This window comes from Hippopotamus amphibius, chromosome 7, assembly GCF_030028045.1.
Source record: "Hippopotamus amphibius kiboko isolate mHipAmp2 chromosome 7, mHipAmp2.hap2, whole genome shotgun sequence".
Taxonomy (NCBI): domain Eukaryota; kingdom Metazoa; phylum Chordata; class Mammalia; order Artiodactyla; family Hippopotamidae; genus Hippopotamus; species Hippopotamus amphibius.
The window spans coordinates 97,532,745-97,551,245 of NC_080192.1; the positions used below are offsets into that span (position 1 = coordinate 97,532,745).

At 35.3% G+C, this 18,501-nt stretch overlaps 1 protein-coding gene across 9 annotated transcripts in view; it reads left to right on the forward strand.

Annotated features, from left to right (window-relative positions):
• The window catches only part of USP34 (ubiquitin specific peptidase 34), a 236,077-nt gene that overhangs the window by 66,848 nt on the left and 150,728 nt on the right, over nucleotides 1-18,501 (forward strand). For all 9 annotated transcript variants that reach the window (XR_009054694.1, XM_057741862.1, XM_057741863.1 and 6 more), the window contains 3 exons: nucleotides 2,344-2,411; nucleotides 9,582-9,774; nucleotides 10,887-10,948. Coding sequence is in view for 8 of the 9 variants with exons in the window: in XM_057741862.1 (XP_057597845.1) it covers nucleotides 2,344-2,411; nucleotides 9,582-9,774; nucleotides 10,887-10,948 (323 nt within the window). In the remaining variant the exon portion in view is untranslated. The remainder of the gene's footprint in view (nucleotides 1-2,343; nucleotides 2,412-9,581; nucleotides 9,775-10,886; nucleotides 10,949-18,501) is intronic.

Consider the following 18,501-nt stretch of genomic DNA (forward strand, 5'->3'; position numbering starts at 1 on the left):
TTATAAAAAAAGTTTTCTTTATGGTTAATATTTTCATTAATGGTTAAAAAATCTTTCATATCCTCAGGTCATGAAAATATTTTTCTGTGTTCTGGAAGTTTTATTCTGTTACTTTCATATTCTGATCTATGGTTCTGTTGGAATTAACTTTTGTATGTGGTGTATGTGAGGGATCAGGATTCATTTTCTTTTCCATATAGACAACCATTGGTCCTGTCACTGTTTATAGCAAAGACAGTCTTTTCCTCTTCTGCAGTATTGTTCTGCAGTATTTACCACATAAATCTGGCATCTTTATGTGTTTTCCTGTGCATGGGTCTGGGATTTCTAGTATATTCTATTAGTCTATTTGATTAGTCTTGTGCTATTTTCCATATCATCTTAATCTCTGCTGCTTTTATAAGAAGTCTTGCAAAGCAAGTTCTACCTCCCTGTCATTTTTAAAAAATGTATTAAGGTGTAATTGACATATAATATTAGTTTCAGGTGATTCAATATTTGTATATATTACAAAATGATTACCACAGGACGTCTAGTTAACATCTGACACCATTCATAGTTAACAATTTTTTTTTATGATAACTTTTAAGAACTATTAGCACTTTCAAATATGCAGTACAGTTTTATTAAGTATAGTCACCATGCTGTACATTACATCTCCACTCTGTCATTCTTAAAGAGTGTTTTGTCTCTTCTTGGACTTTTGCATTTGGAATCAGAAGTTCCACACATAAACCTTTTTGGGTTGCATTGAATCTGTAGATCAATTTGGGGAGAATTGTCATCTCTGCAGTATTGAGTCTTCTAATGTATAAATATGGTAAATGTGTTTTTATTTACATGCTTTAAGATTTGTCTCATAATTTTCTGTGTTTCTATGTAGAGATGTTATATATCTTTGTTAAATAATTTCTAGGTACATGATATTTTTTGATGCTGTTGTAAAGACAGTATTTTTGAAAACTTTACTATTTTTTCTGGTATGTAAGATATATATATATGTATTATATATATATAATATAGTGTGTGTGTATTATCTGAAAATTATTTTGGATTTCTTACTTACATAATCATATCATCTCAGAGCTTTGCTGATTTTAATTGTTCCTTTTTAGTCCTGTGCCTTTTATTTAGTTTCTTGTCTATTGTACTGTCTAGGACCTTCAGTTTAAGTTGAATTAAAGGTATTCTTGTTTTCTTCCTAGTCTCAGAGAGAAGAGTTTTAACATTTCACCGTTAGTGTTGTATTTGCTATAGGATTTATGTTTCATTAGATTAAAGTGAAGCCGTACATTCTGTATTTACAAATTTGTTTTCAGTTTGTATCACTTCCATGTGTTAAGGCTTAGTATTGTAGTTTCTTGTTTGATTTGCTTAGGATTTTTTTCTTATATGATATTTCAAACCAGTGTTTATGAGAATAAAATTAATATAAGCACATTAGATATAGAAATGGTTTGGAATATTGTGCAGAAAAAATTAAGTGAACACGTTATTATAACTTTCATTATAACTTACATTGGGATACTTACAATTAGAGCTTAATTAAGCAAATACTTGTTGATATTGTGATCAATGTGTGACTTTTTAAAAATAAATTTATTTGGCTGTGTTGGGTCTTCATAGCTGCGTGCGGGCTTTCTGTAGTTGCAGCAAGCGGGGGCTACTCTTTGTGGTGGTGCACAGGCTTCTCATTACTGTGGCTTCTCTTGTTGTGGAGCACAGGCTCTAGGCATGCAGGCTCAATAGTTGTGGCTTGTGGGCTCTAGAGCACAGGCTTAGGTCTCTCTGGCATGTGGGAACCAGAGCAGGGCTCGAACCCAAACGCATGTCCCCTGCATTGGCAGGTGGATTCTTAACCACTACGCCACCAGGGAAGTTCCTATGTGTGACTCTATAAAATATATTTGCCTTAGATGGATATTAAAGTGACTAGAAATCAGGTAATTTGATATTTTTTAGAGGAAGGATGAGATGGTTTATTAAAAACTAAGATGACTTATTAAAAAATTAATTTAGTTTTGTAGTATTTGGGTTGCTACCATACAAAGAGGTATACAGTAGCAGGTAATAAGATATTACTTGGATAGATGATCCTCCCTTTCAACAAGAAGCTGATAGTAATTTTTCAGATTGATTTTATGTATATGAATTAGGAATGTTTATAGGTTAAGTTACTTAACTGATATATGTGCAGTTGTATTTCTTAGTTTATCCTTTTTAAAATAGATGAAATATATGTAGTTTTTAGAGGCAGCAAAATACTAAATGTTCTTGTTTTTAATTAAAGACGTATTTCACATTTTTGTTATACATTAATATCGTTTTTGTGTTTCTTTATAGATTAGAATATGGCTACATATCCCTGCTGTCATGCAGCACATTATCCCTTTTAGGACATACGTTATCAGGTAAGTTCATAAAATCTTTCCCCCTGGTTATCAGTGTAGTAATATTTAAACTGTTCATAACATAGTACAAAATTATATTGTTTGAAAGTCCTTTGTATTCACATCTTCCAGAGAAAATTTTAATTGACAATTTGATGTATTTTTTCATGCACTTGTGTAGGTTTATATTTAATGTTTACTTTTAAGCAATTTATGTTGGAATTTTTTTTACATGAGTATAAAGAATTAAAGAGATTAACAGTGGTTACATTCTATGTTACTATATTTTTCATTCAACAGATATATACGAAGTATTATGTTGTAGGCACTGGGGATATAGCAGAGAAGAAAAACTTTCTTTTGTATAGTCTGTGTACACAATAAGTAAATGTTACAGTTCATTAGAAAGTCATGAGTATTACAGAGAAAAATAACAGCATGGGTGGGTTGAGAGCTCTGGAGGGTGGATCACAATTATAACTATGGGTATAGGGAAGGTCTCATTGAGGATAGGGTGATATTTCAGTTCTAAGTCCCAACCTAAAAAGGAAATCTAAGACGAAGATAGGGAAAGAATTGTATTGATTAGACTTAGAGTGTAAACTGTTAGAATTCTAAGATTGTATTTTTTGATAATATTTATGAGTTCTTTATAATTTTTCTTATTTGTTTGTGAAGATTTGTGTGCCTGCTCTTTTCCGATTACTGTTCAAGTTGTTGGAGAAAGTATCAGGAAAGAATCAGATAGTGGTGAATCCTATGCAAGTAAAGATAAGGTGATAGAGAATATGAGGCCTTTCTGAAAGGTGACATCTGAAGAACATGAATCTGCTAATCAGATGATTAGAAGGACATATTTCAGGTAGAAGGAACATAAGGGCATAGGCTTTGAAGTTGGAAAGAATATGACATACTAAAAGACTAGAATTAGACTGGTGATGGAGCATAGTGTGTAAGGAGGTACGATTATGATATGAGGTTGGATATAAGCAGGGGCAGATTATTCAGGACCTTCAAGCTATTGTAAGTTTGGATTTAATTTTAGCAGTGGAATTTATTGAAGGGTTTTAAGCAGATGAATCATGATGGTTTTTTAAAAGATCGCTGGCCTTTAAGTGGCTTATAAATTGTAGAAGGGTTGGAGGAGAAGCGAGGAGACCAACTGAAAAGTTAACACATTAGTCCTGGAAAGAAGTGATGGTTACTTGTACAAGGGTTGTTTATGGTGATTTTGAAAATTGACTGGATATAGGTGAAACTGAAATTTACAAGATTGGTGGTTGTGGAGTTTAAAGAAAGAAGGGTAGCATAGTGGATGACACTTAATCCCCGTCACCTTGATTTCTCTTTTTGCTATGGGTATCATTAACAGATGTGAAAGACTGGGAGAATTTAAAGACTTAATTTTGAGATGCCTATAGGGCACTTCAGTGGCACTAGGAAATTGGGAGTATAAGCCTGTAATTTAGAACAACAGCATTAATTTAGGAGTTGTCAACAAAAAAGATAACACTTAAAAACCATGGAAATAAATGAGGTCTTCTGAGGAGAGAATGTAGAAAGAGAATAGACGTGAATCTAGGGGATTTCCCTGGTGGTCCATTGGGTAAGACTCTGCACTCCCAATGCAGGGGGCCCAGGTTCGATGAGAAAGCTAGATCCCACATGCATGCTGAAACTAAGAGTCCACATGCTGCAACTAAGAAGTCCGCATGCTAATATTAAAGATCCTAGATGCCTCAACTAAAATGCCACAGCAAAGATCCCGCATGCCGCAACTAAGACTTGGCACTGCCAAAATGAACACACAAACAAATAAATAAAAAGAAGTGAATCTAGGATGGAGTCCTATATTAGTTTGCTTTTGCTATGTAAGAAAACACCAAAAACTGTGGCTTAAAGTAACAGCCATTTATTATTTGTCACAGTTCTCTGGTTGGCTAGCTCTTCTGATTTGGGCTGACTCGGCTGGACCTGGATGCTCTAGGATAGATAACCTCATTCATTTGTCCTCTGGTTGGCAGGCTGATTGGTCTTGAGTGGGGAAGGGTGCTCATATATATCTTGGCAGTTGGCTGGATGTCAGTTGGGGCATTAGCCATGTCTCTCTCATCCAGCAGGCTATCCTGAGTCCGTTTTCTTGGTGGTGGAAGAGTTCCCAGCAACAGAGGGCAAGCTCAAAGGCTTTTTAAGCTTCTGCTTATGTCACATCTCACTCTCTCTCTCTTTTTTTCCCAGATCTTTATTGGAGTATAATTGCTTTACAATGTTGTGTTAGTTTCTGCTGTACAACAAAGTGATTCAGCTATATGTGTACATATATCCCTATGTTCCCTCCCTCTTGAGCCTCCCTCCCATCCTCCCTATCCTACCCCTCTAGGTGTTACAGAGCAACAAGTTGATCTCCCTGTGCTATGTAACAGCTTCCCACTAGCCATCTATTTTACATTTGGTAGTGTATATATGTCATTGCTACTCTTTCACTTTATCCAAGCTTCCCCTCCTTCCCCCCCGCCCCCAAGCCCATTGTCTAAGTCTGTGTCTTTATTCTTGCCCTGCCACTAGGTTCATCGGTACCATTTTTTTAGATTCCACGTATTCGCGTTAGTATACAGTATTTGTTTTGCTCTTCCTGACTTACTTCACTCTGTATGACAGACTCTGGGTCTATCCACCTCACTACAAATAACTCAGTTTCGTTCCTTTTTATGGCTGAGTAATATTTCGTTGTATACATGTGCCACATCTTCTTTATCCATTCATCTGTCAGTGGACATTTAGGTTGCTTCCTTGTCCTGGCTATTGTAAATAGTGCTGCAGTGAACATGGTGGTACGTGTATCTTTTTGAATTATGGTTTTCTCAGGGTATATGCGCAGTACTGGGATTGCTGGGTCATATGGTATGTCACATCTCTTAATACCCCATTGACCAAAGGAACTTTCATGGCAAAGCGCAGATGCAGGGGAGTAGAGAAATAAATGATATCTTTGATGGAAAGTGCCAGAGTCACATTGCAAAGATTACTATATAAAGTGATGGGAGTTAGCCAGACTCATCAAGAAAAAAAGGGAGAAGACACAAATCAACAGAGTTAGAAATGAAAAAGGAGAAGTAACAACTGACACCACAGAAATACAAAAGATCATGAGAGACTACTACAAGCAACTATATGCCAATAAATTGGATAACCTGGAAGAAATGGATAAAATTCTTAGAAAAATACAATCTTCCAAGACTGAACCAGGAAGAAATAGAAAATAGGAACAGACCATCACAAGCACTGAAATTGAGACTGTTATCAAAAATCTCCCAACAGAGAAAAGCCCAGGGCCAGATGGATTCACAGGTGAATTCTATCAAACATTTAGAGAAGAGCTGACACCTATCCTTCGCAAACTCTTCCAAAAGATAGCAGAAAGAGGAACACTCCCAAACTCATTCTACGAGGCCACCATCACCCTGATACCAAAACCGGACAAAGATGTCACCAAAAAAGAAAATTACAGACCAATATCCCTGATGAATATAGATGCAAAAATCCTCAACAAAATACTAGCTAACAGAATCCAACAATACATTAACAAGATCATACACCATGATCAAGTGGGGTTTATCCCTGGGATGCAAGGATTCTTCAATATACACAAATCAATCAATGTGATACATCATATCAACAGATTGAAGGATAAAAACCATGTGATCATCTTAATAGATGCAGAAAAAGCTTTTGACAAAATTCAATGTCCATTTATAGTAAAAAACTCTCCAGAAAATGGGCAAAGAAGGAAATTAGCTCAACATAATAAAAGCCATATATGAGAAACCAAAAGCCAACATCATTCTAAATGATGAAAACCTGAAAGCATTCCCTCTAAGAGCAAGACAAGGGTGTCCACTCTCACCATTATTATTCAACATAGTTTTGGAAGTGTTAGCCACAGCAATCAGAGAAGAAAATGAAATACAAGGAATCCAAATTGGAAAAGAAGTAAAATTGTCACCCTTTGCAGGTGACATGATATTATATATAGAAAACCCTAAAGACTCTACCAGAAGACTGCTAGCACTAATCGATGAGTTTAGTAAAGTAGCAGGATACAAAATTAATGCACAGAAATCTCTTGCATTCCTATACACTAACAACGAAAAAGCAGAAAGAGAAATTAAGGAAACTCTCCCATTCACCATTGCAACAAAAAGAGTAAAATACCTAGGAATAAACCTGCCTAAGGAGGCAAAAGACCTGTATGCAGAAAACTGTAAGACACTGATGAAAGAAATCAAAGACAATACAAACAGATGGAGAGACACACCATGTTCTTGGATTGGAAGAATCAACATTGTGAAAATGACTGTACTACCCAAAGCAGTTTACAGATTCAACGCAATCCCTATCAAAATTACCAACGGCATTTTCCACAGAACTAAATCAAGAAATCTTACGATTTGTATGGAAACCCCAAAGACCCCGAATAGCCAAAGCGATCTTGAGAAGGAAAGATGGAGCTGGTGAAATTAGGCTTCCTGGCTTCAGACTATACTACAAGGCCACAGTGATCAAGACAGTATGCTACTGGCACAAAAATAGAAAGGAAGATCAATGGAACCGAATAGAGAACTCAGAGGTAAACTCAAGCACATATGGGCAGCTTATCTTTGACAAAGCAGGCAAGAATATACAATGGGAAAAAGACAGCCTCTTCAATAAGTGGTGCTGGGAACATTGGACAGCTACATGTAAAAGAATGAAATTAGAACACTTCCTAACACCATACACAAAAATAAACTCCAAATGGATTAAAGACCTACATGTAAGGCCAGACACTCTAAAACTCCTAGAGGAAAACATAGGCAGAACACTCTATGACATCCATCAAAGCAAGATCCTTTTTGACCCACCTCCTAGAATCATGGAAATAAAATCAAGAATAAACAAATGGGACCTCATGAAACTTCAAAGCTTTTGCACAGCAAAAGAAACCATAAACAAGACACGAAGACAGCCCTCAGAATGGGAGAAAATACTTGCCAACGAAGCAGCGGACAAAGGATTAACCTCCAAAATATACAAGCAGCTCATGCAGCAGAATACCAAAAAAGCAAATAACCCTGTCCACAAATGGGCGGAAGACCTAAATAAACATTTCTCCAAAGAAGACATACAGATGGCCAACAAACACATCAAACGATGCTCAACATCACTAATATCAGAGAAATGCAAGTCAAAGCCACAATGAGATATCACTTCACACTGGTCAGAATGGCCATCATCAGAGAATCTAGAAACAATAAATGTTGGAGAGGGTGTGGAGAAAAGGGAACTCTCCCGCACTGTTGGTGGGAATGTAAGTTGGTACAGCCACTATGGAAAACAGTTTGGAGGTTCCTTAAAAAACTAAAAATAGAACTACCATATGATCCAGTAATCCCACTCCTGGGCATATACCCAGAGAAAACTATAATCCAAAAAGAAACATGTACCATAATGTTTATTTCAGCACTATTTACAATAGCCAGGACATGGAAGCAACGTAAATGCCCATCAACAAATGAATGGATAAAGAAGATGTCGCACATATATGCAATGGACCATTACTCAGCCTTAAAAAGGAATGAAATGGAGCTATATGTAATGAGGTGGATAGACCTAGAGTCTGTCATACAGAGTGAAGTAAGCCAAAAAGAGAAAAACAAATATTGTATGCTAACTCATATATACGGAATCTAAAAAAAATAAAGGTACTGATGAACCCAGTGACAGGACAAGAATAAGGATGCAGATGCAGAGAATGGACTGGAGGACTCGGGGTTGTGGGGGTGGGGGGCGAAGGGGAAGCTGGGATGAAGTGAGAAAGTAGCATAGACATATATATACTACCAACTGTAAAATAGATAGCTAGTGGGAAGTTGCTGTATAACAAAGGGAGATCAACTCGATGATGGGTGATGCCTTAGAGGGCTGGCACAGGGAGGGTGGGGGGGGAGTTGTGGGAGGGAGGGGATATGGGTATATGTATATAAATACAACTGATTCACTTTGATGTACCTAATAAGCTGGTACAAGAGTGTAAAGCAATTATATTCCAATAAAGAGCTTAAAAAAATTAAAGAAAGAAAAAAGAAAAAGTGAACCTTGACCTAAGTCTTACATCTTATACAAAAATTAACTCAAAATGAATGGATCATGTACGTAAATATAAAATGTAAAGTATAGTACTTTGGAAAAATAGAAGATATGTTTAATTATATCTTGATAAAAACATATGTTCCTAAATTGTTAACTTTTAAAAGTTTTGAGGTTTTTCTTCTCATTCCTTAAAAGGGAAAATATAAATTGAAAACAGTTTACTTGTAAATGAGGCTCAATTATATTTGTCCAAATGACAATGGACCACAATGGAGAATGGATTGGATTCCCTTATCACAGACATCAAAATCTAATTACATGAATGAACACACAAAAATTTGCATACAGCAATAATCTATATTTTGAATAATATTTCAGTTATTAAATGAATGCATTTCTTCTTGACTTCAAAAAAAGAAAGTGATGAGAGGAATTTGGGGCCTTTTTGCCATCCATTACAAGCCCTGAGGAGCAATAAAGTTGAAAGATTGGGTGGAGGAGGAGGAAAGAGAATAGACAGGGCCTGAGGGGAAAACGAGTGGTTTGTGATTTTTGAAAGCCAAAAAAGAATGGTGTGTAAAATATACACATTTCGAAGAATTTTGGCTGTGTCGGGGAGTAGATGTACTGTTTATATAAAGTCAACTGAAATCTACTAAATAAAACAGGAGCTATATACATGACAGGTTTCAGAGAATAGTGAAGCTTTACTGGAGGTGCAGGTGCAGAATCCAGTGTTAAATGACTTGGCTCTGTGCAGTTCCTTTTTTCCTTCTTTCCTCCCTCCTTCCCTTCCTCCCTTCCTTCCTTCCTTCCATGTTGTGTTAGACTTTGCAGTTTCTGATTCATGTTGGACTCTGAGCAAAGGACACATTGCCACAGGGCACAATCCTTGAAGCATCACTTAGAAATATTTTAAATTGGGAATATTAATCTCAGGATTCCCGGTTCTACTGTAGTAAACAGTTTGAAGGTATGGAGCAAAGGCATATTATTGAATTGAGTGGTTTTCAAAAATAGTTTGCAAGTCCTTGTGTATGTTGTATTTCTGAATCATTTCAGGTATTTATGCAAGCTCTCTGATCAGGAGTTAAGACAGAGTGCAGCTCGCAACATGGCTGACTTAATGTGGAGCACAGTGAAAGAACCATTGGACACGACATTATGCTTTGATAAAGAAAGCCTAGATCTTGCCTTTAAGTACTTTATGTCACCTACTTTGACTATGAGGTTGGCTGGGCTAAGTCAGATTACGGTAAGCTGTATTTGCTTTATTTTTGGTAATTTTTTGTTTGCCTTTTCAGACTGTCATCATTATCATAATAGCTAGTATTTATGGAGCCACTTATGTCATGCTAGATATTGTGCTAAGTACTTCACATGCTTTACTTTGTGTGAGCCTTACAAATTATTTCTGTATGTTCTCTTTTTCCATATTTTAAATATGAGGAGACTGAGTCTTAATTTTAGAAGGATGTATAGGTCTTTTTGATTTCAGGGTCCAACTGCTTCACTTATTTTTTTTTAACTGTTTAGTTTTTTACATTTAGGAAGCAGTGTTTTCAGAGAGAAAAAAATTGGAGATTATAAATAGTTAATTAGTTTTCTAGGCGGAAGCCACGGATTATTGGCCATAGGCCAGATTTGACTAACAGAAGTGTTGAGTTTGCACAGTAGCAAATACTGTTTTAAATGGGGAGAAATACATATTATTGGCTTCTTTGGAAGGGGTGGGGTGGGGAGAAAGAGCTGGTGTCCTTGGGTCTGCTTGCATGACAACAATTTGCTAGAACTTAGTAGTTAGTTGCATTCTTTAGAATGGGTATGCTTTCTCTGGTTTACCAAGGTCTACATTAGATTTACTCCTTTATATTTGCTGCCTGTTTTTGTAGTTATTCTGAAGTAGCTAGATTGTACCCATGTATTGGACTTTGTAAGCTAGATGTTACACATGTATTGGACTTTGTAAATGTACAAAACATTTAGTGACAGTTTCCCAAATCAAACCTTAGAAGTGTATTAGAAATGTATGTCTAGGAAGGCTTTCCTGAAATTCATGTTTGTAATGACATATAACTTGCTGCCGTCTTTTAGAATTTTGTGTTTTTCCCTTATTCAACTTTTTCTCTAGCATTCTTAATGGAATAAAGCCTAAGTATTACTTGTGGAATGAATTAGTGTTTAAAGATGATAAAGGAAATAGCCAGACTAATTGGGAAGTATATAAGTGTATCTCATTATCTTCTGTTTTATAGTTTTGATCTGGTTATCGAATGTGATCTGCATATATCAAACCATGTTGGTAGTTGCTAACATATGCAATAATAATTTTGGAAGAAATCTTCAATTTCTTTTCTCTGTTTATAGAATCAACTTCACACCTTCAATGATGTGTGCAATAATGAATCCTTGGTATCAGACACAGAAACGTAAGTAGGAGCATTTTTTTATGCGTAAGCACACTATTTTAATGTGTAGCTGTTTATATGGTAAATATAATTGTGACTTTATTAGATTTGAAGTTTTTAGTAGAATTATTTTGCCTTGTGGCTTCATTTGTACAGTCTTTAATGAGCTTTCAGAGGAATATATTGCAATACTTCTCTTTTTTAAAAAACAGTGTTACCTTTCACAAAATGCAAAGGGAGACTATACAAGAGAATTTAATAGTAAAGAATACGGTACTGATTGTTTTCAGAAACCACACTCGATGCAGGAAAAGATCTCATTTAACATATTTTTCAGGGGAAAAACCAAGTTCATGATGCTCACGTATGAAAAGAAGTAGTTTTTGTAGCTTAGAGCTTTTTTAAGTACTTAGAAATATTTATTTTTTCCAATATTTATTCCATTTAGTTGTCCAGTTAATGTTTATTGCAGCACTATTTACAATAGCCAGGACATGGAAGCAACCGAAATGCCCGTCAACAAATGAATGGATAAAGAAGATGTGGCATATATATACAATGGAATATTACTCAACTGTAAAAAGGGATGAGATAGAGAAATCATGTTTTAAATCTCAGTTGGGTAGTAATATTTTCTGCTTGAACACAGTTACATAGTTTTCTGTTTGTTTCTTTGTTTTTGCTGTACTACCATGTGGCTTTCAGGGTCTTAGTACCCCCACCAGGGATCAAACCTGCACCCTCCGCAGTGAAAGCCTGAGTTCTAACCACTGGACCACCAGGGAATTCCCTAGAGTTACATAGTTTTAAGGTGTTAGAAAATTTGTAATTATATGAATGAGTCATATTTTTGCTTTACTGTAACTTTTATGTATTGCTCTTAGTTTTGCTCTATGGAGCTAATCTCAGTTGAACCTAATCCTTCATGGATTTGGAAGCCAGAGACTGTGTCTCTGCTTTTTTTCCCTCACATATTATGGTTTTTGGCTTTCTCATTGACTTTTGGCAACATTCTTTGTCAGTGGTCTCCTTAAGATGTGTGGTCTAGAATTGGTAGTAGCTTTATAAATTCTGGGTCATACTAGGAGTGCTATTTCACGCAGTCAAGTTATCATATAGATTATGTCCGGTTTACGTGTAACTATAGCTCTGGATTTCCCTTTGGACCCATCAGTACCTCCCCTCCCACCCTGTCAGACTGCCTCTAAGAGAATCGTAAAATTGCCAGTGCAGTAATCACTCCCTATCCCTACAAAAAGACACACAAAAATCCTGGAATCACCAGTGCAGTGACCCCACATATCCAGGCTAAGCCTTTGTGTTTCTGTGGATAGAGAGTAAGAAGGAATTCCACTGAAAAATGTGTAAGGTTTATACATACTAAGGACATGCTTAAGAGAGAAGAGAGTAAAAGTGTTGAGGAATAATGGGTAGAGACAGTTTAAGTTGGGAAGAGAAGGGTCTGTACAGTGTGAAAAGATTGGAGCAGATACCAAAAGTGATAAATATTGTTGGAGCCTGTGAATTGGGTCTCTCTTTTTAAGCAATTTTATTAGGGTGTGGATACTATATATAACACTCACCTGTTTTTATAATGAATTTTAGTAAATTTACAGAGTTGTACAACTATCATCACAGTCCAATTCTAGAACATTTACATTACTTCAGAAAGATCCCTTTTTCCCATTTGTAGTCAATCCCCATTCTCCCCACCACTATCCCCCCAGGGCCACACCTCGAGGCATGTGCAAATCTTAGTTCCCTGGCCTGGGGTGGAAGCTCAGAGTCTTAAACACTGGACTGCCAGGGAATTCCTTCAATACCCATCCTTATCCGTGTCCGCACTAATCTTTGTCTCTAAAGATTTGCCGTTTTGGGGATTTCTTATAAATGGAATCATATGATAGTGTTTTTTTCAATTGTCACCCTTCACTTACACTGTTTTTCTTGAGGTTCATTCATGTTGTGGTGTGAATCAGTACTTCATTCCTTTTTATTGCTGAGTAGTTTTATATTATGTAGCTATATAACATTTTGTTTATCCTTTTACCAAAGTTGATGGATATTTTGATTGTTTTTACTTTTTGGTTACTATGAATAATGCTGCTTTAAACATTTGTGTACAAGTCTTTGTGGACGTATGTTTTCATTTCTTTTGATAGATACACATAGGAGTATGATCACTGGTTTATAAGGTCATTTTATGTTTAACTTTTAAAGAAACTGTCAAAATGTTTTTCAACATTCCTGTATTGTTTTGTATTCCCACTAACAGTGTATGAGGGTTCCAGTTTTTCCCGTCTCCTCAGTACTTGTTTTTATCTCTCTTATTGATTATAGCCATTATAGTGGGTGTAAAGTGGCATTTCATTATGGTTTTAATTTGCACTTGCCTAATTACTGATAATGTTGAACATCTTTTTATATGATTATTTGCCATTTTATTTCTTATTCGCTGAATTGTTTGTTCACTTTTTTTGCCTAGTTTTTAGTTATTTGTCTTGTTTTATAGATTAGCATATGATCTGTACCACAGAATGTTCATGTGTGCTTAAGAAGACTTTATTCAGCTGTTGTTGTATGGATTGTTCTATAGGTGTCTTTTAATGAGTTTGTAATACTGTTTGTCTTCTGTATCCTTGTTGATTTTTTTTACCTGCTTGTTCTGTTCCATTATTAAAAGTAGGGCATTGAAGTCTCCAACTTCATTTTATCCTTATTTTGTGGATTTTGTTTTTATGAATTTTCCTATTTGCAGCAATTTATTTGTAACCTCCAAATCAGTACTTGCAGTGCTCTCATGGTCATTTGCAGAAATGCACAGAGCAGTAAAAAATGAGTCTACCAACATGCACTTTCCTAACTGAATTCATATAAGGTGATGCTCTGCGTTGTTTTAGTGCTGATGCAGAAATGACCAGAGGAAGGAAGTGGTAGGAACAGTGCAGTATAGTGCAAGAAGCTCTGGCTCTGGGCCAGTTGGAGGGATATGAATCCCCAGACTAGCACGTGGTATTGGGGCAGCCTCAGTCAAGTCACCTAAACACTTCTGAAGCTCATTTCCTCTTTTGTAAAGTAGAGAAAATAAAATCTGTTAAGTTATTTTTAGGATTTAAGATTCAAGGGTTCAACATGAGTTAATTCAGTGCAGCAATTTCATAGAATTCAGCCGCCATAAGTAACAAGAATTGACTGTATTATTTTTTTATTTTGCCCTTTCAATTCTCTGGTGAAATAGAATATACAATGGAATACTATTCAGCCATAAAAAGAATGAATTTCCTTCATCACAGGGGAAAAAATTTTTTTTGTAACTATTGTATGATGATGGATGTTAATTAGACCTGCTGTGGTGAACATTTAGCAATGTATACAAGTATTGAATCATTATGTTGTACATTTGAAACTAATATAATATTATGTCAGTTGTATCTCAATTATAAAAAGAGTTTTTTAGAAAAAGAGGATCAAATAAAAGAAAGCAACATTGAGAGATCATTGTAATACCCAAATGAGAGCCATGTCTATTTTTTTCAGCGGGAATGGGGTAGGGGGAAGGACGTTGATGGTCTGTCTATGATGGCATTTTTACATAAAGGGAGAAGCCTTCCTTGCATTGTTCTGACTGAAGTGAGAACTTCAAAACAAATCTTAGTTTTGAGAAACATCTTTCTTTAAAGGAATTCTGCAGGTGGACTGTAGAACAAATTGTGTACCTAAAGTTACTGTTTAAGATTTGCATTTAATCACACCCTCTGTCTTCTTCCATTCAAAGGCAAACAGCAAGTCACATTATTGCGCTGATCATTCTAAAAAAAATATTCAGGGGTTCAGTATTAGCTAACTCAGTGCAGTGACATTATAGAATATAATTGCTAAGAGTAATAAGAATTGGCTGTATTTCTTTTTCTCCCTTCAGTTTTGTTGGTTTTTGCTTCATGTATTTTAAGACATTTTGTTGGGCACATATATGTTTATAGTTGTTATGTTCCTGATAATTTCATTCTTTTATCATTATGAAATGTCCCTTTTTGTCTCTTTAAAACAATTTTTGGTTTAGTCTATTTTATTTGATGTTAGTGTAGCCACTGCAACTTTATTATGCTTACTGTTTTCATTGTCTGTCTTTTTCTGTCCTCTTACTTTCAACTTGTTTGTGTTTTTGGATCTATAGTATGTCTCTTGGAGGTAGCATTTGGTTGGATTCAAAAAAAAATCCTCTCCTACCATCTCTCCCTTTTGACAGGTGTATTTAATCCAGTCACTCTTAATGTTATTTATATAGTTGATTTATGCTTCCCATTTTGCTGTTTGTTTTTTATATGTCTTAAAAACTTTTTTTTTCTATTTCTCCTTCACGCCCTTATTTTGCAGTATGCAGGTATATGTTAGTACATTTGTCCCTTTGGGATATGTGGGGGATTGTTTCCAGGATCACCTGCAGGTACCAAAATCTGCAGATGCTCAAATCTGTTATATAAAGTGATGTAGTATTTGCATATAAGTTATACATCCTCCTGTATACTTTAAATCATCTGTTGATTACTTACAATACCTAATACAATCTAGGTGTTATGCATGTGGCAAATTTAGTTTTGCCTTTTGGAACTTTCTGGAATTTTTTAAAGAAATATTTTTGATCCTCTGTTGGTTGCATCTGTGGATGCAGAACCCATGTAACAGAGGGCCAGCTGTATACCATTTTAATTCCGTTTGTTTTATACTTTAAGAATTATTTTGTTAGTGGTTGCTTTATGGGTTACAATATGCATCTTAATTTATTACTGTCTGCTTCAGATTAATAGCAATTATAGTAAAATATAGGATGATTGCTTCAGTATAGCTCTGTTGCTTTGTTTCTTATAAGAAGTCAGCTGCTAATCTTGTGGTTTCTTTGTATGTGCTTAGTTCTTTTTCTCTTGCTGCTTTTAAGATTTTTCTGTTGGTCGTTGGATTTTATGAGTTTGAATATGTTGTCTCTGGGTGTTGATATCCTTGTGTTTATCTTAGTTGGCATTTGTTGTGATTCTTGGATGTGTAGTGGACATTTTTAATCAAATTTGGGATGTTTGACCATAGTTTCTTCAAATTTTCTTTCTGCTCCCCTTACTTCTTCTGGAGTATGTATATGTTTCCAGAGCCTTGAATGGTTGTTATTGATAATGTTGTCCCAAGTTTATGCTTGCTCAGTTATAGTTACATTCTAAGCTGTTACAAAAGTCCCCGAGTCTCCTTTCAGTGTTTTTCAAGAAACTGAAAGAATGGGGTTTATTTTTTAGAATGATTTTTAGTTGTTGAATTGTCTTTCTGTATGTTTTAAAAAATCATAGAGTTGATTCATGGATCATAGCTTCTGTTGGGCTACTCAGAAGTAGGTAAAATATACCACTAGTAGTTTTTTTAATGTTTTACCCTTTGAGGCCATAGATTTAATTCACAGCTTCCTTTTTTTTAAATCTTTAGAATGATTTTAAAATATAGTTCTTCTATGGATAAACAAGAAAAGAAATTGTTCAGTCCTTCCAGTTTTTCTGTGTATACTTAATAGAGGTTAAAAAAAACTTGGGGTCTTTTCACTGTGCATCCTATTTTGAAACCTATTCTCTTCTACCCACAGTATATGTATCACAGCTTTTTTCATTAGATGTTCTTTTGTACATCTAATGAATTTTAAAAATTTAAAAATTTTTTAAAGAATTGATCTGAAGGGGGACTGTATCAATTAAATAAATTGAATCAACAATTAATAACCTTCCAAAACAAAGTACCAGGTCCAGATAGGTTCATTGGTAAATTTAACCAAATATTTAAGGAAGAAATGATACCAATTCTCTTTCAGAAGATAGCTGAGGGAAGGAAGCCTTACTTATTGAGACCAGTATTACCCTAATATCAAAACCAGACAAAGACATTACAAGAAAACTACAGACCAGTACTTCTCATGAACTTATATATAAAAATCCTCATAAATGTCAGCAAATCAAATCCAACAAGGTATAAAAAGAGTCATATACCACAACCAAGTGAGATTTATCTCAGGTATTCAAGGCTGGTTCAGCATTTCAGAATCAATTAATGTAAAGTCAAAATTTGACAAGGTCAGATTTTATCATTCATGATAAAAACTCTCAGTAAACTAGGCATAGAGAGAAAAACTTCATCAACATGATAAAGAACATCTACCAGACCTGCTACAAATAATAAACTTGATGTGAAGGTCAAAACGTTTCCACTAAGATCAGGAGTAAGGAAAGGGTGTTCCCTCCCACCATTGCTTTTCAACATTGTACTGGAAGGTCCTACCTGATGCAATAAGACAAGAAAAGGAAATAAAAGGTATATAGATTGGGAAGGCAGAAGTAAAATTGTCTTTGATTGCAGATGACGTGGTCGTCTATGTAGAAAATCTGAAAGAACTGACAGTCTTGTGGAACTAATGAGCATTTACAGCAGGATTGCAGAATAGTATTAAAGTTAATAATCCAAAGTTAGTCACTTTCCTATATATCAGCAGTGAACAAGTAGAATTTGAAATTTAAAATACGTTTACTTTAGCACCACAAAAAGTGAAATACTTAGGTATAAATCTAACAAAATATGAACAAGGTCTATATGAGGAAAATAACAAAAGTCTGACAAAAGATAGCAAAGAAGAGCTAAATAGAGAGATTCCATGTCTGTGGGTAGGAAGACTTAAAATTGTAAAGATATCAGTTCTTTCCAACTTGACCTATAGATTCATTGCAATCTCACTCAAAATCCAAGTAAGTTATTTTGTGGATGTCGACAAATTGATTCTAACATTTGTTTATATAGAGAGGCAAAAGACTCAAAATAGCCAACACAGTATTGAAAGGAAAAAACAAAGTTGGAGGACCGACATTACTGACCTTCAAGAGTTACACTAAAATTACATTGATCAAACTTGATGCTTTGTGATGACCTAGAGGGGTGGGATACGGAGGGTGGGAGGGAGGCTCAAGAGGGAGGGGATATGGGGATATATGTATACATACAGCTGATTCACTTTGTTGTACAGCGTTGTTGTACAGCATTGTAAAGCAATTATACTCCAATGAAGATCTGGAAAAAAAATTACAGTGATCAAGACAGTGCAGTATTGGTGAAAGAATAGACAGATAGGTCAGTGGAACAGAATAGAGTTCAGAAATAGACCCATATAGATATAGTCATCTATTTAACAAAGGAGCAAGGACAGTACAATGCAGCAAAGATAGGGTTTTCAACAAATGGTGCTGAAACAATTGGACAACCACATGGGAAAAAAAAATCTAGACACAGATCTCACACCCTTCACAAAAATTAATTCAAAATGGATCATACACCTAAACATAGAATGCAAAAATAAAACTCCTATAAGATAACATAGGAAAATACCTAGATGACCTTGGGTATGGTGGTAACCTTTTGAATACAACACCATGATCCATGAATTGATAAGTTGGACTTCTTAAAAATTAAAAACCTCTGCTTTGCGAAAGACAATGTCAAGAGAATGAGAAGACAGCCATAGACGGGGAAATATTTGCAAAAGGACTAATATTTGATAAAGG